This window comes from Dendrobates tinctorius, unplaced genomic scaffold, assembly GCF_039654945.1.
Source record: "Dendrobates tinctorius isolate UK_male_01 unplaced genomic scaffold, ASM3965494v1 ptg000196l, whole genome shotgun sequence".
Classification (NCBI taxonomy): domain Eukaryota; kingdom Metazoa; phylum Chordata; class Amphibia; order Anura; family Dendrobatidae; genus Dendrobates; species Dendrobates tinctorius.
This window is the reverse complement of record NW_027361863.1, coordinates 4346559-4370663: the sequence shown is the minus strand read 5'-3', so window position 1 is coordinate 4370663 and position 24105 is coordinate 4346559. Positions and strand designations below refer to the sequence as shown.

At 45.1% G+C, this 24105-nt stretch overlaps 1 protein-coding gene across 2 annotated transcripts in view; it reads right to left on the bottom strand.

Moving 5' to 3' along the window:
• The window catches only part of PYROXD2 (pyridine nucleotide-disulphide oxidoreductase domain 2), a 165269-nt gene that overhangs the window by 15686 nt on the left and 125478 nt on the right, over positions 1–24105 (bottom strand). Inside the window, exons 13-16 of one of the 2 annotated variants that reach the window (XM_073552820.1) lie at positions 21777–21931; positions 14115–14221; positions 10502–10622; positions 1862–2239 (exon numbers count right to left, since the gene is read on the bottom strand). In XM_073552820.1, the coding sequence (XP_073408921.1) occupies positions 2133–2239; positions 10502–10622; positions 14115–14221; positions 21777–21931 (490 nt within the window). In that variant the 3' untranslated portion in view covers positions 1862–2132. Of the gene's footprint in view, positions 1–1861; positions 2240–10501; positions 10623–14114; positions 14222–21776; positions 21932–24105 lie in introns of those variants that run through there. The other variant, XM_073552821.1, reaches the window with a different exon arrangement.

The following is a 24105-nucleotide window of genomic DNA, read 5'->3' as shown; positions in this document are numbered from 1 at the left end:
TCTTTTACTCTGTGTTTGGAGGTTCTGAGGGTGAGGGGAGCTACTTGGTCAAGGGTGCTTCTAAGAGTGTCATTGTAGTGATGAACAGCCAGATTAGGACAGGAAAGAGAGGAGATTGGGGACAGAGATGAGTGTAGGGAATCTGAAAGTGTCTGAGGGTTAATAGCTTGTAGATTTCTGACTGTGTGGTAGGTAGGAATGAGCTGGGGTGGGCGAGGATTTGTGAGCGTGAAGGAGAGAATGTTGTGGTCAGAGAGTGGAAGCGGTGAGTTGTTTAGGTGGGAGATTGAACAGAGCCGGCAGAAGACCAGATCAAGGGTGTTACCGTCCTTATGTGTCTCAGAGGTTGAAAGCTGTGAGAGGCCTAGAGAGGTGGTTAGTGATAGAAGCTGGGATGCAGATGTGGAATTAGGGCTGTTAATGGGGATGTTGAAGTCTTCCAGGATGAGGGTTGGTAGTTCTGAGGACATGAAGTGTGGCAGCCAGGCTGAAAAGTGGTCAAGGAAGAGGGTGGGTGAGCCTGGGGGCCGGTATATGACCGCTACCCTGAGGGAGAGGGGACGGAAGAGCCTGATGGTGTGGACCTCAAAAGAAGGGAATAAGAGTGATGGGACTGGGGGGATGACCTGGAAAGTGCATTGTGGGGACAGGAGTATGCCAACTCCACCACCAGGTCTGTTTGTGGGTCTCGGGGAGTGAGAGAATTGTAAGCCACCGTAGGAAATGGCAGCAGGAGAGACAGTGTCAGAATCCTGAATCCAGGTTTCAGTGAGGGCCAACAGATTAAGAGAGTTGTTCAGAAAGTAGTTGTGTAGGAAAGGAAGCTTGTTACAAGCAGACCGTGGATTCCAGAGGGCACAATTAAAAGATTGAGATGAGGGAGTGCAAGTAATGTTAATCAGATTATTGTGGTTTCGATATGAGGTAGGGTAGGGGTTGAGGTTGGGGGATGGTGGACCAGGGTTGGGGGAGATGTCCCCTGAAATCAGTAGGAGAAGGAAGATAAAGAGCCAATAGTTGTTGGAATTGTAAGTAGTTTTTTCTGCGATGTGTTTTGGCAAGATGGGCTGAGGTTTCTCAGGAAGGTGAGGAGTGTGTGGGAGCTGTACATGGGAGAGGGAAGTATAGAGGGGCTGATGTGTATGAGTCGTGATGGAGGGGGGATAGGGTGATGAATGTGGATGGCAAGGGAACACAGGAGGATAAAAATAAAGCACATGGTTAAAGGGGAAGGCAAGGTGTGGGTTACCTGACTCCTGCCCTGACTAACTGCCATGTATAACTGCCGTTTTGCAGGATGCTTATCTTCTGTGATGCTTTGCTTATGGGATGCTTGCGTGCTGTACCCCACACTGCGTGCTTCCCCTTAGCAACTACTACATATATAGGCCACACTACAGGGTCAGGAGAGAGGGATTGTGGGAGATGGTTGGGTATAATTTGGCAGCTGGGGCCAGCACACCAGGGGATGGTTAGATGATCAAAGGCACTAGACCAAGATGTGGCAAAATGCTATAGCACCTTCCACCTGATAAGATCTAGAAAGGCCCCAGTCACAGATCTAAAGCAGTAAGTATTACATACAGTGCAACAAATGAATTATACCAAAGCTTTAGCAAGCACATTTAAATATGCAGCAAAATGGTCAAGCAGCAGAAGTATGGAGTTGTACCATTTGGATATATTACAGCAGAGAAATAGAGGCAGCAGAGGTGGGAAGTTGTATCATTCAGGCTGCTTGCTGGCAGTGAATGGAGTAAATACATGCAGGGTGGCTCAGTTGATTACCATTTGGATATATTACAGCAGAGAAATAGAGGCAGCAGAGGTGGGAAGTTGTATCATTCAGGCTGCTTGCTGGCAGTGAATGGAGTAAATACATGCAGGGTGGCTCAGTTGATTACCATTTGGATATATTACAGCAGAGAAATAGAGGCAGCAGAGGTGGGAAGTTGTATCATTCAGGCTGCTTGCTGGCAGTGAATGGAGTAAATACATGCAGGGTGGCTCAGTTGATTACCATTTGGATATATTACAGCAGAGAAATAGAGGCAGCAGAGGTGGGAAGTTGTATCATTCAGGCTGCTTGCTGGCAGTGAATGGAGTAAATACAAGCAGGGTGGCTCAGTTGATTACCTGTGTGAAGAGAGAAGATGAATGTTAATTCCATGCCATGTATAACTGCCGTTTTGCTGGATGCTTATCTTCTGTGATGCTTTGCTTATGGGATGCTTGCGTGCTGAAAGCAAAAGCAAAAAGCAAAAAAAAGAAGCAAAAAGCAAAACATTGATCATTTCACACAAAACTCCAAAAATGGGCCGGACAAAAGTATTGGCACCCTCAGCCTAATACTTGGTTGCACAACCTTTAGCCAAAATAACTGCGACCAACCGCTTCCGGTAACCATCAATGAGTTTCTTACAATGCTCTGCTGGAATTTTAGACCATTCTTCTTTGGCAAACTACTCCAGGTCCCTGATATTTGAAGGGTGCCTTCTCCAAACTGCCATTTTTAGATCTCTCCACAGGTGTTCTATGGGATTCAGGTCTGGACTCATTGCTGGCCACCTTAGAAGTCTCCAGTGCGTTCTCTCAAACCATTTTCTAGTGCTTTTTGAAGTGTGTTTTGGGTTATTGTCCTGCTGGAAGACCCATGACCTCTGAGGTAGACCCAGCTTTCTCACACTGGGCCCTATATTATGCTGAAAAATTTGTTGGTAGTCTTCTGACTTCATAATGCCAAGCACACGGTCAAGCAGTCCAGTGCCAGAGGCAGCAAAGCAACCCCAAAACATCAGGGAACCTCCGCCATGTTTGACTGTAGGGACCGTGTACTTTTCTTTGAATGCCTCTTTTTTCTCCTGTAAACTCTATGTTGATGCTTTTACCCTAAAAGCTCTACTTTTGTCTCATCTGACCAGAGAACATTCTTCCAAAATGTTTAGGCTTTTTCAGGTAAGTTTTGGCAAACTCCAGCCTGGCTTTTTTATGTCTCGGGGTAAGAAGTGGAGTCTTCCTTGGTCTCCTACCATACAGTCCCTTTTCATTCAGATGCCGACGGATAGTACGGGTTGACACCGTTGTACCCTTGGACTGCAGGGCAGCTTGAACTTGTTTGGATGTTAGTGGAGGTTCTTTATCCAACATCCGCACAATCTTGCATTGAAATCTCTTGTCAATTTTTCTTTTCCGGCCACATCTAGAGAGGTTAGCCACAGTGCCATGGGCTTTAGACTTCTTGATGACACTGCACACGGTAGACACAGGAACATTCAGGTCTTTGGAGATGGACTTGTAGCCTTGATATTGCTCATGCTTCCTCACAATTTGGTTTCTCAAGTCCTCAGACAGTTCTTTGGTCTTCCTTCTTTTCTCCATGCTCAATGTGGTACACACAAGGACACAGGACAGAGGTTGAGTCAACTTTAATCCATGTCAACTGGCTGCAAGTGTGATTTAGTTATTGCCAACACCTGTTAGGTGCCACAGGTAAGTTACAGGTGCTGTTAATTACACAAATTACAGAAGCATCACATGATTTTTCGAACAGTGCCAATACTTTTGTCCACCCTCTTTTTTATGTTTGGTGTGGAATTATATCCAATTTAGCTTTAGGACAATTCTTTTTGTGTTTTTTCATTTAAGACAAATTAAATGAAGATAATAATACCAAAGAAATTGTGTTTGCAATCATTTTCAGGAAGAAACTGAGTATTATCTGACAGAATTGCAGGGGTGTCAATACTTTTGGCCATGACTGTATGTGGGGAGAACTGGGGCCATCATACTATATATATGGGGAGAACTGGGGCCATCATACTATATGTGATGAGAAATGGGGCCATCATACTAGATATGTGGGGAGAACTGGGGCCATCATACTATATATATGGGCAACTGGGGCCATCGCACTATATTTATGGTGGGAACTGGGGCCATCGCACTGTATATATCTCATATCTCTGTGGTAAGCTCTGTTCTGCTCCCATATTTCTGGGGTAAACTCAGTTCTGCTCCAAAACTCTGTAGTAAGCTCGATTCTGCTCCCTTATCTTTGTAGTAAGCTGGGTTCTGCTTCCATACCGCTGTAGTAAGCTCGGTTCTGCTCCCATATCTCTGTAGTAAGCTCGGTTCTGCTCCGATATCTCTGTAGTATTCTCCGTTCTGATCCGTATCTCTGTAGTAAGCTCGGTTCTGTTCCCATATCTTTGTAGTAAGCTTGGTTCTGCTCCCATATCTCTGGAGTAAGCTCTGTTCTGCTCCCATATTTCTGTAGTAAGCTAGGTTCTGCTCCCATATCTCTGGAGTAAGCTTGTTTCTGTTCCCAAATCTCTGGAGTAAGCTCTGTTCTGCTCCCAAACCTTTGGAGTAAGCTCTATTCTGTTCCCATATCTCTGTAGTAAGCTCGGTTCTGCTCCCAGATCTCTGGAGAAAGCTCCGTTCTGCTCCCAAATCTTTGGAGTAAGCTCCGTTCTGTTCCCATATCTCTGGAGTAAGCTTGGTTCTGCACCGAAATCTCTGGAGAAAGCTCCGTTTTGTTCCCAAATCTTTTGAGTAAGCTCTGTTCTGTTCCCATATCTCTGGAGTAAGCTCTGTTCTGCTACCATATCTCTGGAGTATCCTCCGTGCTGATCCGTATCTCTGGAGTAAGCTCGGTTCTGCTCCCAAATCTTTGTAGTAAGCTTGGTTCTGCTCCCATATCTCTGGAGTAAGCTCAGTTCTGCTCCCAAATCTTTGGAGTAAGCTCCATTCTGCTCCCAAATCTTTGGAGTAAGCTCTGTTCTGTTCCCATATCTCTGAAGTAAGCTCTGTTCTGCTCCCATACCTCTGGAGTAAGCTCCGTTCTGCTCCCAAATCTTTGGCGTAAGCTCTGTTCTGCTCCCATATCTCTGTATTAAGCACTGTTCTCCCATATCTCTGTAGTAAGCTCTGTTCTGCTCCCATATCTCTGTAGTAAGCTTGGTTCTGCTCCCATATCTCTGTAGTAAGCTTGGTTCTGCTCCCATATCTCTGTAGCAAGCTCTGTTCTGCTCCCATATCTCTGTAGTAAGCTCTGTTCTGCTCCCATATCTCTGTAGTAAGCTGTGTTCTGTTCCCATATCTCTGTAGTAAGCTCGGTTCTGCTCCCATATCTATGCAGCAAGCTCCTTACTGTTCCCATATCTATGTACCAGCCTAGTTTAAAATCCTGTTATCTCTGCTGCTTTAATGCAATGGCCAGAGATAAGCAGTGAAAAGGAGGGCCAGCGCAACTCGAGGGCCACTGCCTTGTGATTGCCCCCCAGGCTGAAAAGTGCCAGCCAGCCCCTGTGTCCTGTCCCTGCAGCTGAAAAACACCCCCATAGCATGATGCTGCCACCACCATGTTTCACTGATGGGAATGTATTGGGCAGGTGATGAGCAGTGCCTGGTTTTCTCCACACATACCACTTAGAATTATCACCAAAAAGGTCTATCTTCATCTCATGTGGGCTTTCATATGTCTGGCACTGAGGAGAGGCTTCCGACGGGCCACTCTGCCATAAAGGCCTGACTGGCGCAGGGCTGCATTGATAGTGAGCTTTGTTGAACTTTCTCCCATCCTGCTACTGCATCTGTGGAGATCGGCCACAGTGATCTTGGGGTTCTTCTTTACCACTCTCACCAAGGCTCTTCTCCCACGATTGCTCAGTTTGGCTGGACGGCCAGGTCTAGGAAGACTTCTGGTGGTTCCAAACTTCTTCCATTTTAGGATTATGGAGGCCACTGTGTTCTTAGGAACCTTGAGTGCTGCAGAAATTATTTTGTAACCTTGGCCAGATCTATGCCGTGCCACAAGTCTGTCTCTGAGCTCCTTGGCCAGTTCCTTTGACCTCATGATTCTCATTTGGTCTGACATGCACTGTGAGCTGTGAGGTCTTATATAGACAGGTGTGCGCCTTTACAAATCAAGTCCTATCAGTTTAATTAAACACAGCTGGACTCCAATGATGGAGTAGAACCATTTCAAGGAGGATCACAAGGAAATGGACAGCATGTAACTTAAAACATTTCTGTTTTTTTTCAATCAAAATGGGGTGCAGAGTGTACATTATTGAGAAAAAATTAACTTTTTTGAATTTACCAAATGGCTGCAATGAAACAAAGAGTGAAAAATTTAAAGGGGTCTGAATACTTTCCGTACGCACTTAATGAGCGATATTTTATTTTAAAGAATTACCATACCAAAACCGATCATACAATTTGAAACAAAAGTGCAATTAATGGGGGTTCCAACTAAACTGTTTTATGAACTATTAACAGGCCATGTTATAAAGCATTGATTTGAAGGGGACTGCCATGGGAACTCACATCAGTCCAAATAATTTATTACCCTATTAAAATCATTCCAAGAGATGTAATACAGGGTATATATACTAGATTACTTGATAGGGCAATGATCCAGGGAACTAGTCTGATTGCCGTATGTGGAGTTGGGAAATAATTTTTTTCCCCAATGTGGAATTAAGTGTTTGCCGCATGTTTTTTTTTTTGCCTTCCTCTGGATCAACATGTTAGGCTTTGGTTGAACTAGATGGACTTAAAGTCTTCCTTCAACCTTAAAAACTATGTTACTATGTAATCAGGGGTGGATTAAGGGTAGCCAGGGCCCGGGGCAGTTCAGACTCTGTGGGCCCCCCTCGTCACGTGACGGGGGTCACGAATCGTAGAGCCACACTCTACATAGAGAATAATGGGGCCTCCAGCACCGACCTCCACCCGCAGAGCCCCACTCCACATAGAGAATAATGGGGCCTCCAGCACCGACCTCCACCCGCAGAGCCACACTCTACGTAGAGAATAATGGAGCCTCCAGCACCGACCTCCACCCGCAGAGCCACACTCCACATAGAGAATAATGGAGCCTCCAGCACCGACCTCCACCCGCAGAGCCACACTCCACATAGAGAATAATGGAGCCTCCAGCACCGACCTCCACCCGCAGAGCCACACTCCACATAGAGAATAATGGAGCCTCCAGCACCGACCTCCACCCGCAGAGCCCCACTCCACATAGAGAATAATGGAGCCTCCAGCACCGACCTCCACCCGCAGAGCCGCACTCCACATAGAGAATAATGGAGCCTCCAGCACCGACCTCCACCCGCAGAGCCACACTCCACATAGAGAATAATGGGGCCTCCAGCACCGACCTCCACCCGCAGAGCCGCACTCCACATAGAGAATAATGGAGCCTCCAGCACCGACCTCCACCCGCAGAGACGCACTCCACATAGAGAATAATGGAGCCTCCAGCACCGACCTCCACCCGCAGAGCCACACTCCACATAGAGAATAATGGAGCCTCCAGCACCGACCTCCACCCGCAGAGCCGCACTCCACATAGAGAATAATGGAGCCTCCAGCACCGACCTCCACCCGCAGAGCAGCACTCCACATAGAGAATAATGGAGCCTCCAGCACCGACCTCCACCCGCAGAGCCACACTCCACATAGAGAATAATGGAGCCTCCAGCACCGACCTCCACCTGCAGAGCCGCACTCCACATAAATAATGGGGCCTCCAGCACCGACCTCCACCCGCAGAGCCCCACTCCACATAGAGAATAATGGAGCCTCCAGCACCGACCTCCACCCGCAGAGCCGCACTCCACATAGAGAATAATGGGGCCTCCAGCACTGACCTCCACCCGCAGAGCCGCACTCCACATAGAGAATAATGGAGCCTCCAGCACCGACCTCCACCTGCAGAGCCGCACTCCACATAAATAATGGGGCCTCCAGCAGCGACCTCCACCCGCAGAGCCCCACTCCACATAGAGAATAATGGAGCCTCCAGCACCGACCTCCACCCGCAGAGCCGCACTCCACATAGAGAATAATGGGGCCTCCAGCACCGACCTCCACCCGCAGAGCCCCACTCCACATAGAGAATAATGGAGCCTCCAGCACCGACCTCCACCCGCAGAGCCGCACTCCACATAGAGAATAATGGGGCCTCCAGCACCGACCTCCACCCGCAGAGCCACACTCCACATAGAGAATAATGGGGCCTCCAGCACCGACCTCCACCCGCAGAGCCGCACTCCACATAGAGAATAATGGGGCCTCCAGCACCTACCTCCACCCGCAGAGCCCCACTCCACATAGAGAATAATGGAGCCTCCAGCACCGACCTCCACCCGCAGAGCCGCACTCCACATAGAGAATAATGGAGCCTCCAGCACCAACCTCCACCCGCAGAGCCACACTCCACATAGAGAATAATGGAGCCTCCAGCACCGACCTCCACCCGCAGAGCCGCACTCCACATAGAGAATAATGGGGCCTCCAGCACTGACCTCCACCCGCAGAGCCTCACTCCACATAGAGAATAATGGAGCCTCCAGTACTGACCTCCACCCGCAGAGCCGCACTCCACATAGAGAATAATGGAGCCTCCAGCACCAACCTCCACCCGCAGAGCCACACTCCACATAGAGAATAATGGAGCCTCCAGCACCGACCTCCACCCGCAGAGCCGCACTCCACATAGAGAATAATGGGGCCTCCAGCACCGACCTCCACCCGCAGAGCCGCACTCCACATAGAGAATAATGGAGCCTCCAGCACCGACCTCCACCCGCAGAGCCGCACTCCACATAGAGAATAATGGAGCCTCCAGCACCGACCTCCACCCGCAGAGCCGCACTCCACATAGAGAATAATGGAGCCTCCAGCACCGACCTCCACCCGCAGAGCCCCACTCCACATAGAGAATAATGGGGCCTCCAGCACCGACCTCCACCCGCAGAGCCCCACTCCACATAGAGAATAATGGAGCCTCCAGCACCAACCTCCACCCGCAGAGCCGCACTCCACATAGAGAATAATGGGGCCTCCAGCACCAACCTCCACCCGCAGAGCCGCACTCCACATAGAGAATAATGGAGCCTCCAGCACCGACCTCCACCCGCAGAGCCACACTCCACATAGAGAATAATGGAGCCTCCAGCACCGACCTCCACCCGCAGAGCCACACTCCACATAGAGAATAATGGAGCCTCCAGCACCGACCTCCACCCGCAGAGCCGCACTCCACATAGAGAATAATGGAGCCTCCAGCACCAACCTCCACCCGCAGAGCCCCACTCCACATACATGGCTGCTCTCAGTGCTCAGTGCTGTGCGCACAGGACCTGTGATGAGGTCACAGGAGGGGAGGAGACAGGGGTCACATGATCGGGGCCCTGACACCTTACCTCCTGTGATCTCATCACAAGCCTTTGCACGCTACCAGCAGCATCAGCGTTCACGCTACTTGTAGATGCTGCTGGTAGCAGAGCACATAATGCCGCCCCCACGGTCACTCACTTTTAGGTGGGGAGAAGATGGAGTGCCATTGCAGCAGCCAGCAGGAATGTGGTGGGGGCCCCCTTAGAAGCTCTTGTGGTGGGGGCCCCGGGGCTGAAGCCCCGCCTGCCCTGCCTATAATCCGGCCCTGCGCGGTGGCGGATTATAATGGGGCAATTTACTGGCCTGGGCTGTGGGCCCCTTAACCCCACTGGGCCCGGGGCAACTGCCCAAATTGACCTCATTATAATCCGCCACTGTATGTAATTAATTGGTGCTAATCACTGTACTGTTTTAAGAAACATCAGTAAAGTATGTCATGAAACAGTGATTGGCCTGTAGAGCAGTGCAAAGGGATCTAATATTACAGACACTGAAACATTGCTGGGAGATTGCTATAGGTACCAACTTAAGTCTAAATAATGACCTTTATCAAATTAAAATCAGTAATAAAACTTGCCACAAATGTGCATTTAAATGGGAGTTGCACACAACTCTTTCATGAACCATTAATAAGCTATGTTCTACAACGTTGATTGATAGGGGAGTGCCAAGTCACATAATAGGCAATTACCCTATTGAAATCAGTCAAAGAGGCGCAATTAATGGGGCTACTCACTATAATGTTTTACAAAACATCAGTGGAATATACTTTGAAAAACATTGAATATTGATTGATGATAGACTGCCAATGGGACCCATACCATTCCAAATAATTGGCTATTGCCCTACTGAAATCAGTCATCAAACTTGCGAAAAATCTGCAGTTGATTTGGGTTACTCCCTATAGTGTTTTATGAAATCAGTACATCATATTATAAATAGTGATTGTTCGGATACCGCCATGGGTATCCACACAAGTCCACATAATTGGCTCATTTTGCCTTGGAATGATTAAAAACTTCCAGTAATATACGGTAATTTATAAATATTTATAATCTATTAATTGCACACAATACTTCCAGCACTAAAGTCAGTTATAAGAAATTGTTGGGGTCATACATACAAGTGCTTAAATGATATGTCCTACAAAAAAAAGGATAAAATAATATGGTGGGAGCTTCAGGCTACAGTTTTATAAATTAGACATGAGTTTAATAAACTTAGCACTGTCAAGGCGGATATAACCATGTAAACCCCAGCTCTGTGCGCTCTAAGGTTGCAAGGATATGAATAAACAGCATAGTACCTGGATGTGCTCCACTGCCACACATATAAAGACCATGTATTGGAGTTCTATAATTTGCAAACCCTGGTATCGGTCGGGCAAAATACAACTGGTCCAGAGACATGCTCCCATGGAAAATGTTCTGCCACAAAAAAAAGTAGTTAATTTAGATAAAAGGAGTGAAACAAGCTTTTTCAGTTTGTAAGTGATAATTTTTTGGCCTTTTGGTGGTCAATGGGAAAAAATTGCCCTTCAGAACCCACCTACCACAATATATTTCAATGACACCTGGATTATACTTGAGCCCACATTAGGTAATAAAGAGGTTTATGACATACTGATATATTATTAGCCTCGGCTAATAAGGGGGTGTAATTATAAACAGTGCAAGGGGAGTAGTTGCACAAACGTCACCCTGCTACATAAAATGGAACTTGCTATTATTACTAGAACATAGTAATGGGGGTTGAGGGGGCTAATACAGATTTTGCAGATTTTTGCTTGAAACCAGATATTCCATATAAGGGCACTATATAAAAATATCAACCATTATAGGGACCAGAAACTTCAGTTTGCATCTCTCGAGGTCAAAGGGGTAAGCCATTTGCCACTTTCCATCCAAATTTGAAATATTGCCTTGATCAGTGGAGAAAATGGACCCTATAGCTCAGTTAATTTTTAATGAAAATCTCCCTTTAAATGTGTTCTGTCACCAAGTTTCAAAATATAAACTGACTAAATTATTAAATAATATTTTTAGACCTGATGAGGCTGGTGTACTTAATTCAAGAATCCATATCATAATAGCTGTATAACCCTTATACATGTGCATTTTTTGGCAGAGCTCATGAGTCCAAATATATTTAGTCTCCACCCACCCAGCCTGAGTTACAGCTGCAGCTTGTACTGAGCAGTGTGAGATCTCAGCAGTAGCAGGGAGGAGGGACACTGACAAGTTGACAGTCAGATTACATGGACAAAGATTTAGCAGAAGCAGTGAGGACAGGCACTGGGCAGCTGTCAAACATGCTAGGTGGGTGATTATTCTGAAGCAAGGAGGAGGAACTGAAAAGCCATTAATTAGGTTAGGTGAGTGAAGATTTAGCAGCAGCAGGAAGGAGTGACACTGAGGAGCTGTCAATAGAGATTTAGCAGAAGTGGGTAGGAGGGACAATGGACAGCTGTCAAACATGCTAAGTGTCACAAGTTGAGGATCAAGAAAAGCACTTCTGAGCAACCGCGCTGCTACAGTGACACGAATTCTTCAGAAATCCATATAAATCTTTCAAGTTCTTTATTAAATGTACTACAAAAACTACGCGTTTCGAGGAGACAAACCGCACCTCTTCTTCAGGCTACAGTACAGAGTTGTAATCGGTCTATACAAATGATAGCTTTATATGCTGTGTGGACATGGCCCCCCGTCGTAAGAAAAGGGCGTCAACCCACACATGTTGCACATAAAGATATTAGAGAAGAAAAGCAAAAACAGGCAAAATAACATATATATCAAAAAACATATATTCCAGATAATGATAGTATTGTGTATCCCATTCAGACAATCAATATGATAGCATAGATTTCTATAATTAAATAAAAAGAAATATAAGAAACATATAAAACACAAAAAAAAGAAACAAAAGAGGAAAAAGAACCAATTTCATCGTGGTGAGTTTAAGACAAATGTCTGACAATTTCACCACTGAGCCATCATAAGTGATCAATTTCCAGTGGTGAAAAGTAATAAAGAGTAATTACTCATATGATATAACTAGTGTAAATAAAGAGTGCAAAAAATATCCTTTCACCAGTAATAGTGATAAATAGGAACATATAAAAATAAAATGAAACAATCGCTATATAAAGAATAAAGTATGGTCGTTTATATATTTTTTTTTTTATTTTTTTTATTTCATACTTATTCTTTATATAGCGATAGGTGAAAGGATATTTTTTGCACTCTTTATTTACACTAGTTATATCATATGAGTAATTACTCTTTATTACTTTTCACCACTGGAAATTGATCACTTATGATGGCTCAGTGGTGAAATTGTCAGACATTTGTCTTAAACTCACCACGATGAAATTGGTTCTTTTTCCTCTTTTGTTTCTTTTTTTTTGTGTTTTATATGTTTCTTATATTTCTTTTTATTTAATTATAGAAATCTATGCTATCATATTGATTGTCTGAATGGGATACACAATACTATCATTATCTGGAATATATGTTTTTTGATATATATGTTATTTTGCCTGTTTTTGTTTTTCTTCTCTAATATTTTTATGTGCAACATGTGTGGGTTGACGCCCTTTTCTTACGACGGGGGGCCATGTCCACACAGCATATAAAGCTATCATTTGTATAGACCGATTACAACTCTGTACTGTAGCCTGAAGAAGAGGTGCGGTTTGTCTCCTCGAAACGCGTAGTTTTTGTAGTACATTTAATAAAGAACTTGAAAGATTTATATGGATTTCTGAAGAATTCGTGTCACTGTAGCAGCGCGGTTGCTCAGACGTGCTTTTCTTGATCCTCAACTTGTGATTCTTAGTGGACATTTCCACCTGCACGAGCTCTGCAGCAGCTATACAACTGCAAAAAATGTTGTGAGTGGTTGTGTCTGAACACAACCCATAAAGGGTGAGTACTTCAGAGTACTTTTTTCATTTTCATTGATTTATACCAGGTGAAGCCCTATGTCTGCGCCCCCTCCCTTGATTTTCCTTTAATCATGCTTAGTGGGCAAAGATTCAACAGCAAGGAGGAGGAGCACTGAGAAGCAATCAATCATGTTAGGAGAATGAAGATTCAGCAACAGGAAGGAAGGACACTGAGTTGCTGTCAGTAGAGATGTAGCAGAAGTGCGTAGGAGACACACTGGACAGCTGTCAAACATGCTTAGTGGGCAAAGATTCAGCAGCAAGGAAAAGGAGCACTGAGAAGCAATCAATCAGGCTATTTAAGTGAAGATTTAGCAGCAGCAGGAAGGAGGGACACTGAGGAGCTGTCAGTAGAGATTTAGCAGAAGCGGGGAGGAGGGACAGTTGTCAGCTCTCAAACATGCTAAGTTGGCAAAAATTCAACAGCAAGGAAAAGGAGCACTGAGAAGCAATCAATCATGTTAGGAGAGTAAAGATTCAGCAGCAGCAGGGAGGAGGACACTGAGGATCAGTCACTCACGCTTTCAGAGAGGATTATACAGTCATCCTGACATAGATTTTCACTATAAGTACACCAGCCTTTTCAGATCGAATAAATCTATTCAATAATAATCTAAAAATCTATTTGCATTGTGAAGTCTGGTGACAGATTCTCTTTAAATATTTTACGCCAATATTTTGGCTATCGGCTATAAGGCACTACTTAGAAAAAAACTGAGTCTTTCTTATAATGGTTAATTGGTCATAAAATCTGAGCCTAATTATTACTTCCCTTTATTTGAGTCATCACATTAAAAACCAATGACTGCTAATAGTGGTCCTATACTCGTACTGCCGATGAGCCCATTTCAATGACCACAGCCATGACACTGGAAACATCATATAGAAGGATTCACATAAATTAGGAGCAAAATGCCGCATTTTATTTCTACAGTATCATCAACTCAAGTGACAAACAGAAGCTACATACTCCTCCGGAGAGACCGAATATCCTTTCCAGATCCGGTGGCGTGAGGACGTCTCTGCCTATCACCGACGCCTTGAAGCCGGGAGCATATTTCTCTATCCAGTCGAACACTAATAAGAAAAACATAGAAAATTACATTGACACAAGATGTTATTTTTTTAGGCTTCGTTTGTGGACTGAGTCGTGCAGATTATGATATTGTGAAGCCAGCACGCAGCGGTCCAGAGCGCCCATCTCCTACAATGAAGTGTTATTCCTCCGCTATAAAATTACAGATATACATCAAGTATATTGCTGTGCAGCGAGGGAGGGCCGGGAAACTTTCCCAGTCTCTTTCCTCTCGCTGCCCTTAGAAAACATTTGTTCTTCTAATTGTATTTCCACTTAGGAGAGAACCGTTCTCTTTAAGAATCGTTGGCTTCTTACATTAACCATTTACCTCTCAGAATGTAGTCGCTTAAATCTTATTTCTAGGTGTGGATTCAATCAAGTCCATCTTTGCGAAGAAGGAAAGGTTTCCCATCCCCTACCTTTGTCATCAGGAGCTGCCATATTCATTCTGTGGGTGGCGCGGGCGATGGAGGCAACGCACAGTCATTGAAGCTAAGTGTGGCTAGGACCTGTAGTGTTGTCCAGTCTGGAATTATGAGTCTATGTGGTGTCTAGCTAGAGTAATCATCTCCTTGTTGAGGCCAATGGGACAGCACCACACCTTATTCAAACTCCCAGCTTATTGGTGAGAGTTGCCAGTTATAGTTAATACAAGCTCTGGTTCACTTCAGTTGTTCAGCTTCTGTTTAGCCTGGTTTGACCTTGTCCCGTTTTCTGATGATTCTTCTGTCTTACGATTTTGTTCCTTGTCTTCTAACCTGGTTTTGACCTGGTGACCTGACCATTCTTGCCAGCTTGCTCCATCGGCCAGCAACTACTCCGAGGACTCAACCTAGGGGCCCTACGTCCCCATGCCTTTACAGGGGTTACATGGTGAAGACCAGGGCTTTCTTGGGACCTAAAATTTGCCCAATAAGTGAAAATGGAATAAGATAATAAGAGACCAAGTGCATCATTGAGGCCCACAGTTGATTACATTGGCCACCAGTGATCGATAATAAACTCACCTTTGAGTTTTGAAGTAGAAAACTAATGTTTCACCTGATTTCCCTAGTTTTTCACTTCTAGGCAGCCATAGATTAGGTACTTCCATTAGAAGGAGCTGCAAGGGAAGAGGAAGGGAGGAACATGCAGGGACTATGCATATCTCTGCAGCTTGGGTGACTATGACAAAATGAGAGCTTCATAGTAGCTAAACCTATCCTTACCAGATCTTCTGGCTCTATGGATTAATTATAGCCGCAGAATTTTCCTGGAACTTTGCACAATTCGCAAAATTTTCATTTTTTTTGCTTTTCTGATCCACCATAAAGCCACTATTTTTATTAGTTCCTCCAGTCTGCAGGGATATCGAAACTTGGATAATCTACCATATATCATGTTTTGTTATTAGCTTTAACGCTTAGTGTAGCTGTAAGAGGGGTGCATTTATTTATGGTCACAATTTGGTTAGCATCTTATAGGGTTTAGATCATAAACCGATTATACTAATGCCCGCTTCTTAGATTAACATTAAATATTCATCTGACGATTAGAAATCCTTTAGGGCCGCATTTTGCATTTCTCAGTCCCGTGTGACCAAGTAACAGAAGATAATATGTAAAGTTTATGAAAATCGGACGGAATGCACTCATCCGTTCCTGCTTTTGTAACTATACAGGACTGGCATTAGATTTATGAGAGCCCTTAGGCGACAGAGTCCGAGTCTGCGCTCTCAACTTTTTCTCCTCTTTGTCTTCCAAGTATTAGAGCTTTTTGTTTGATAGAGTAGTACGAGACTTATTTTTTGCATTATAAGTTGTAGTTTTTATTGTCCATACGACTTTTTGATTTTTTTTATTCAATTTTTGTGACACGCAAGGTCATAAATTAGCGATTCTACCATTTCAATTTTTTTTTTCTCGTTTTGGCTAGGATAATTATTATTATATTTTATTAAATCGGACGTTTACGCACACGACAATAACATATGGGTTATTTCGAAAATTATATCTTTTTAGATTGTAATAAATGTTGAGTCCTTTGAACTTTTATATATTTTTAAAATATTTTTCTTTGTTTTTTTTTTTTACACTCTCCTACTCTGCAATGACATTCTAAAACATCACTGCAAAGGAGCAAAAAAAAATAAAAATGACAGCAGCATCTAAGGGGGTTTAACTCCTGTGATCGGAGCTAGGTCCGATCTTAGCACTTAGATTTGTCTGCTGACTATACAACACACCCCACAACCATGCGATAGGGCAGGCTCAGCATCCTCAGGCACAATTAGTTTTTTTTTTTTTTTTTAAAAAAAGAAAAAACTGTTCTGTACTCCCCCTCCACGTTTCCAGGGTTCCAGCGCTGAGTCTCCACCGCTTGTTGCCGATGTCCGTAATAGTCTTCAAAGACGTTACATTGAGAGCACTGCAGCCAATCAGTGAGCTCAGTGCTGCTGACAATTACACATACCAGGAGCAGCGAGACTCAGTCCTGGACCCGGGGAGGGTGAGTACAGCTCAGTCTGTTTGTTTTTAAACGAACTGCACCTCTGCCGATCATCTGTTCCCGGTGTCGACAGTGTCCGGATCTGCTCAGTTATGGAGCTACACAGCGCAGGTCCGTTGACGGAATAGTAGTCGTAGCCGGGTACTGCACATCCATTCCCCATTTATTTGAATATGATGTTCCAGCTGCCGCCAACGGGGACAGCTGATCGGCGGGAGTGTTGTGTGTCACCTCCCACCGATGAGACACTGATGACTTTTCCTAAGGATAGGCCATCAATGTTGAAGTCCAGGACAACCCCTTTAAATGGAGGGAAGGACATTTTGGGCAGTTGCCTTTACAGACAGCTCCGTGAGACATGGTACAAACCTTATTAAAGGGGTTGTCCTGTCCAAATCGATAAGCTGTGCCCAGCGGGGATTTCCCGGTTTCTGAGTAGGGACAGAAGGGTATATATGAGTTACACATACTCCAGGCCAGAGCCTGTCCTGTGGGCACGGACTCACTCTATACACTTATATGGGGTGAGACTGCACCCTCTAGTCGGACAAGCCCACTGTACGGCTGCGTCACTAGTCTGGGAATGGCCTTGCTCAATACAAGTCCATGGGGTGAGGCCGTGACCACTGGACAGGCCCTGTCCAGGGGTATGTATAATGCATACAAACCCTCTGGTCCCGACTCCCTGCTGGGCACAGTACGTGCACTGGGGGGGGATCCATAATTCTGCAGTCACATACAGTGACACTTATCGATTTGGACCGGACAACCCCTTTAACCCAAGTCTAAACCACTATGTCGTCTGCCAGTATAAAGCGACTGTGACTTCCAGGAGGTCTCACATCCACAACCTTAAATTACATGAAAGTTACCGAAAATGAGGAAGCGGAGCGGGGACATTGCACAATGTGTAAGTGCCGGCTCATGTATTCATGGCGAGAGTGTTAGGAACACAAACTACAAATATTCTCCGCAGTAAAGAGATTAAAGAATTTATTTATAAACCGGAGATAATCCTCAAACCATGTTATTATCCCGGACAGCGCTTTATATGGACTGCAGCATGTTTATTGGATTATGCTGCAATTTACGGCTGTAATACGTGCGCTCTACTAGTGTGCACTAGCTTGTATCTGGCACAACAAGAAAGAAACTGTGATTTAATGGTGCAGATCTTCACCCAGCCCTCATAACACTACACACTGTACAGTGGCAGAAGATCCTATAAAAAGCAATAATTCTCTTTATTTAATTCCCAGTGGAACCATCATTACATAGGTAGCCATCTGTAGAGGACGCGGGATGCCTATTGTTTTATGTGGAATGCAGTGCAGTACTTCATATGTCCTGCGGGGGCACTGCAGGGAAATTAAACACTTCTTGCCATATCGATTTTCTCCTCAGCTGATCACTCTATTTCCCAGCACAGTTATACTCTGTGATAAGCTTATTTTATTAATTCTGAGTTACTAGAGGTGAAGGTGTTTCCTTTTTCTGGAACCTATTCTCTTGGCCAGATTGGGGAGCAATTATAAAGAGTATCCCCAGCTATGGAAGACCTGAATTAAAGGGAATCTGTTAAACATGTTTTTGTTATGTAATCTGAGAGCAGCATGATGTAGGTGCAGCGAAACCTGATTCCAGGGATGTATCACTTACCTGGCTAAGTTTTTCTATTTCAATAAAATCAGTGTTTTATCAGCAGGAGATTATCACTACAGGACTAGGTGTCTTTTCTCTCCTGGTCCAACCACACGACCACCAATGATTAGCAGCATTCTGTGAAAGCAGCCAATCGTTGGTGTGGGCGGGGTTATACACAGCTCAGCATTCAAAGCTCTGGTGGATTTGTAGCAGAGAAAACTGTGATTGTATCATAACTGCTGCACCCAACAAGCTAAGTGATACATCGCTGGAATCAGGGTCTCGGCCCCTACATCATGCTGCAGAGTAGATTCTATTAAAACACATAGCTCATTGATTTGAATGGGTAATACTTACTCTTATCGGATTTTATCAGTAAGACCCACTTTCGGATCAGAGCATGATTAATGGACCCCCTTTAAGAAATAAACAGGAATTGTCTAAAAAGGAGAATACGGACAAATATCCTTTTGGAGCTCTGCTAATATAGCAGTATTATCCTCAAGATAAGGGCAATTCTGTAGAAGGGCAGCACTTTTGGTGGAGGTCTTGAGGGGTAAACGATGAGCCAGGAGTTGGCCATTTTCAGTTCCTTTTTCTGTGGGCATTTAAGTTTGCGCCACACAATTCTGTGTAAACTCCAGGAAGTTCATGTATATGAAATACTCACTACTTTTGGGCTTATTTTTACACTTGTCATTCAGGATATGGAAGTTGCATAGATATGCATTACCCAAGTGATATGAGTGTAATGCTTCCTATCCACTGCGGAGGCGTTGCAGGGCAACTGAACACTTGCTGCTAGGCTCGCTCACAGATCACAGCTGATCGCTCTAACAATCGAGGTTTTAATTTAGTCCATGGCACAAGTTAAAGGGGTTTGTCAGGTGAAAACAAGTTATCATCTATCCTTAGCGCTTCTTGTAACTTGTTGCTTAGGTTGGAGGACTTCATGAACCTGCAGCAATCTGCAGAATTAAACATTTTTTATGTCTGATAGAACTGATAGTCATGCTCCACCGCTGCTCCATTAAGTCCCTATGGGGTTGCGCTTGGATTTTCCCAGCAGTCCCATAGAGGTTGAATGGAGCAGCGGTCGGGCATCTGACCAGCCATGCAAATTTGTAACAGAGATAAAAATTCCCCGTTTTGCCGACTGGTTTCCAGTCCCCACGGTCAGACACCCACCGATCAGCAAATTACCGTATGTTTTGGACTATAAGACGCACCTTATTCCCAACCAATTTGGGAGGAAAATGGGGGGTGAGTCTTATAGTCTGAATATAGTTTACTGGGGAAGGGGGGTTAGGCAGCAATGGAGCGGGGTCACAGGAGGCAGGAGCAGGCTCGCCGCTGTGGGTAAAGTGGGGTGATGCTGCGGGCTCTGGGCTGGGAAAAGTGGATGCCCCAGTGATGCGCGGCAGGATTAGAGTCTCTGCTGCCCACATTGACCTCGCGATGGGCTTCAGGAAAATGGCGTCAGCACATGCGCAGGTTTAGATCACGGCTCAATGATGAGCAGAGATATCAATCTGTGCATGCACTGCCTCCGATGCCATTTTACTGAGAACTGCTGGGAGATCAATGTGCACAGCGGGGACTTCATCGACGCCTCGCACCACTGGGACACCTCCTCCTCCCAGTGAAGGGCTCACAGCATCACCCCACTCCTGCACCTGTGACTCCTAACATGCCTGATGCTGATGACAGGTTAAAAAATTTTTTTTTCCTATTTTCCTCCTCTAAACCTAGGGTGCGTCTTATAGTCCAAGAAATATGATATCACCAATGCCTCATATATGGTGATAAATTGTTTTAATGGACAAGTCCTTTAAGGCTATGTGCACACGTAGTCTTAGGTGCTGCGGATTTTTCCGCACGGATTTGGAAAAATCCGCAGGTAAATTCTCAGGTCAAAATACCTGCGGTTTACCTTCAGATTAGCCTGCGGTTTAGCCCTGCGGTTTCACACCTCTACAATGGAGAAGGTGTGAAACCGCTGCGGAATCCGCACAAAGAATTGACATGGTGCGGATTTGAACCTGCAGCAAATCCGTGCGGAAAAATTGCTGCGGATCCGCAGCAGAATCTGCAACGTGTGCACATGGCCTAAGTATGTAGTAAGTGTCCATAGGAAAAGCAATATGGAAAAGCATCTGGAAGGAAAAAGTGAACTAGTTATGTAATGGATGTTGGCTCATGGACTAAATCTGAAAGTCGTGACTTTATCAGTGTCTGCTCTTTCCTGATGTACTAAATACAATTTAGCTGTTACAGTAGCACAAAATGTAAAACTCGTGTTTGTGATGTTCTCTGACCACACGATTGCATTACGTGAATAATGAATGGCTGCAAGGATGAGCATAGTTTGGCATCCATACAACTTCTGCAAATGGGACGCCTTATGCTTTGTACATGATCAGATGTAAGGGAAAACGACAATAAAATACACATTGGTCTATTTTCCACCTCTCAACTCTCCTGGCTTACATTTGGCATACCTCCTAACAACTGAGTCTCAAATCACAAGGATATACAGACCATGGAGTGAGACCATGTGACTGCTATGGAGCCTCTGGAGAGAGGGGGTCCTGCCGTGGTTGACCCACTACTACCTTGCCTTGATACTTAGTGGCAGAACTTCCCTCTGCAGAACAATTGCATTTTTAGCAACAGTTTGAAAAATTGGTCCAAGGGGCATGGAGAGGGAAACAAGCACAGGACACTTCTCTTTTGGGAGCCAATGAGGCTTTTCTTTTCTATGTATGCCAATATTTTCTCAGCCTGTAAAAATGCATAAAAGTGCCCCTTTTATACAAATTTTCATAAGTCACATCTCTTTTCTTCTCCAAACAGTCCCTAGAGGAACTGGACTCTTGGAAGATCTGCATTGAGGCAAAGTTTGATACTTTTGGGTAAACATGGGGGTCCCATAAATATCATATGGTATTAATGGTATTACGTATGTTCAGAGAAGCTGATGAGACCCTCACACCCTAGGACCCTGGTGTGACAACCTAAAGCCTAAGCACCTTGTATAGATACCATCAATGAAAGACTGCTAACAATCACAGTAGAAATGAAAAGTTTTGGAAAACTTTTTTTTTTCTTTTTCAATGTTAAAGATTTTGTTTCTGCAGCTCACAGCTGCCGGGCGGACTAATTCTTCCCATATTACTGGTACCTTAGGAAAAGGCAATCGGCTGATATCGCTGGGGGAACCACAAAGCCAATGCTAATTTTCCCTCCTGTACCAATTGTGGGGTATCGGAGCATTGAACGTCGCTGAATGCCAGCTGTTCCGGAGAGCAAAGAGCCACCATACAGAAGGCTCTGCTCTGACTATTAGGGGGCGATCGCTCACATTTGCAGCTGCTTATCTATTGCAAAAAAAAAAGGAAGAGTTAATAAAATATCGTTTACCACTATCTGCATATTTGTTCCTTTCGTCTACTTTCCACTGCCGCCCCTCACTCAGGGTGTACGGGGTATACTGCGAGAAGATGGAAATAACGTGACATCCTGGGGGAGCGAGGGTCGGATCCAGCGATGACGGAATGCAGAGCTCAATCATCGGCCTGTGAAGAGTATGAGAGCATGAACTCCATCACATGTCATGTCTTCCAAAACTTAGTGTAATTTGAAAAACAATCTGCCTGTCTGTCCCTATTCCAGGACGCCAAATTCTACTATTTCTCCCTCTGTCCCCAGCGCAAGGGCGCAAAGCGTGCCTGTCCTGATGCAAGAAATCTGTATAGGTGAAACTGCTCTGACATCTCAGTAGGTGCAGCAGATTCCTATGCAGAGGGCAGCAGACAAGATTAGTTTGTCATCTGGTGCTGCGCTCTGCATAGGCAACAACTAAGATGGCATAGCTGGCAGCATGATCAAGTTTTCACATACTTTTTCAAACCCTAACTAAGGTTGGGGTCAAGATTATGGTAAGGCCTTGGGTTAAACATAAGATTAGTTCTAGGATTAGGGTTAGTGTCATGGTGATAGTGCTAGAGTTAGGTTTAGGGCTAGGGTAATAAAATACATAAGACCACAAAAATGTAATAAAAAAAGAAAAATATATGAAACAAATATTTAACTTTATTTTTAACATTTTGGATTTCAGCGAAAAAGCAGAAAAGAACTAGAAGGTCAGATGACAAAATACAGCTGCTTCTCACAAAATTAGAAGATCATCAAAAAGTTAATTGATTTCATTTCTTCAATACAAAAAGTGAAACTCATATATTCTATAGAGTCATTACAGAGTGATCTATTTCACGTGTTTATTTCTGTTAATGTTGATTATGGCTTACAGCCAATGAAAACCCAAAAGTCGTTATCTCAGTAAATTAGAATACTTTATAACACCAGCTTGAAAAATGATTGTAGGGAATCCAGACACAAATACACAAGTAACACAATGCTAAACAGTACGGCGAGAGATGGTAACTATATGGCCACGATACGGCCAGCTACGGGTCCTTGGACTAACTATAAACGCAAACAAAATGTCAATTATCGATCTCTGACGTCCTGCAGAGTTGTAGTCCGGGAGGTGTCCGATCGGCGCCTCAGCCGCCGGGTCCAGCCAAAGAAGAGTTGTCACAGGCTTCGGCGTTCCCACGCCCTGGTGCTGGGGGAATGATACAGGCCCCAGGCCGGTTCCCCTCTGCCGGGGTTGCCTCGTCTGGGAGTATAGGCCGCAGCCGCGGTATGGAGCGGGGCAGTGGCAGCTGCAGGTCCCGCTGGGTCTGCTCCTCGTGCTGCTCAGCACCGTCCTCTCCCCTGGTCAGGAGGGCCTTCGTCTCCCTTGTTTCGAAAGCGCTGACTCACTCCCGCTCTGGGATGCCACTTAGACTCCTCCCTCCAGTCTGTTGTCTCCCACGTCTCTCTCCCCACCGAGAGTCCTCTGCTGGTTTCCACCGCTCGTTTTATAGTCACTCCGCCCGATTTCTTTGTCCCGCCCCGTTTCCTGATCGACTGTCGTCCTGGCCTGCTATTCTTTCCCCCAGGAACATATCTCCTGGGAACCTGGGTGACAGCCCCCCTAGTTCCGGCCCAGACACACGGCGGTCCCTTTTTCCGGGGCTCTCTCCCCTACAGAAGCATGAAGTGCTCTAAAATTTCCTGGTAGATGGCTGTGCTGATTTTGTTCTTGATGAAACAGGGTGGACCTACACCAGCAGATGACATGGCTCCCCAAACCATCACTGATTGTGGAAACTTCACACTAGACCTCCAGCAGCTTGGATTGTGGCCTCTCCACTCTTCCTCCAGACTCTGGGACCTTGATTTCCAAATGAAATGCAAAATTTACTTTCATCTGAAAACAACACCTTGAACCACTGACAACAGTCCAGTTCTTTTTCTCCTTGGCCCAGGTAAGACGCTTCTGGTGTTGTCTATTGGTCATGAGTGACTGACACAAGGAATGCGACACTTGTAGCCCATGTCCTGGATACGTCTGTGAGTGGTGGCTCTTGAAGCAATGACTCCAGCAGCAGTCCACTCCTTGTGAATCTCCCCTAATTTTTGAATGGCTTTTTCATAACAATCCTTTCAAGGCTGCGGTTATCCCGGTTGCTTGTGCACCTTTTTCTACCACACTTTTTCCTTCCACTCCACTTTCCATTAATCTACTTGGATACATCACTCTGTGAACAGCCGGCTTCTTTAGCAATGACCTTTTGTGGCTTCCCCTCCTTGTGGAGTGTGTCAGTGACTGCCTTCTGGACATCTGTCAGGTCAGCAGTCT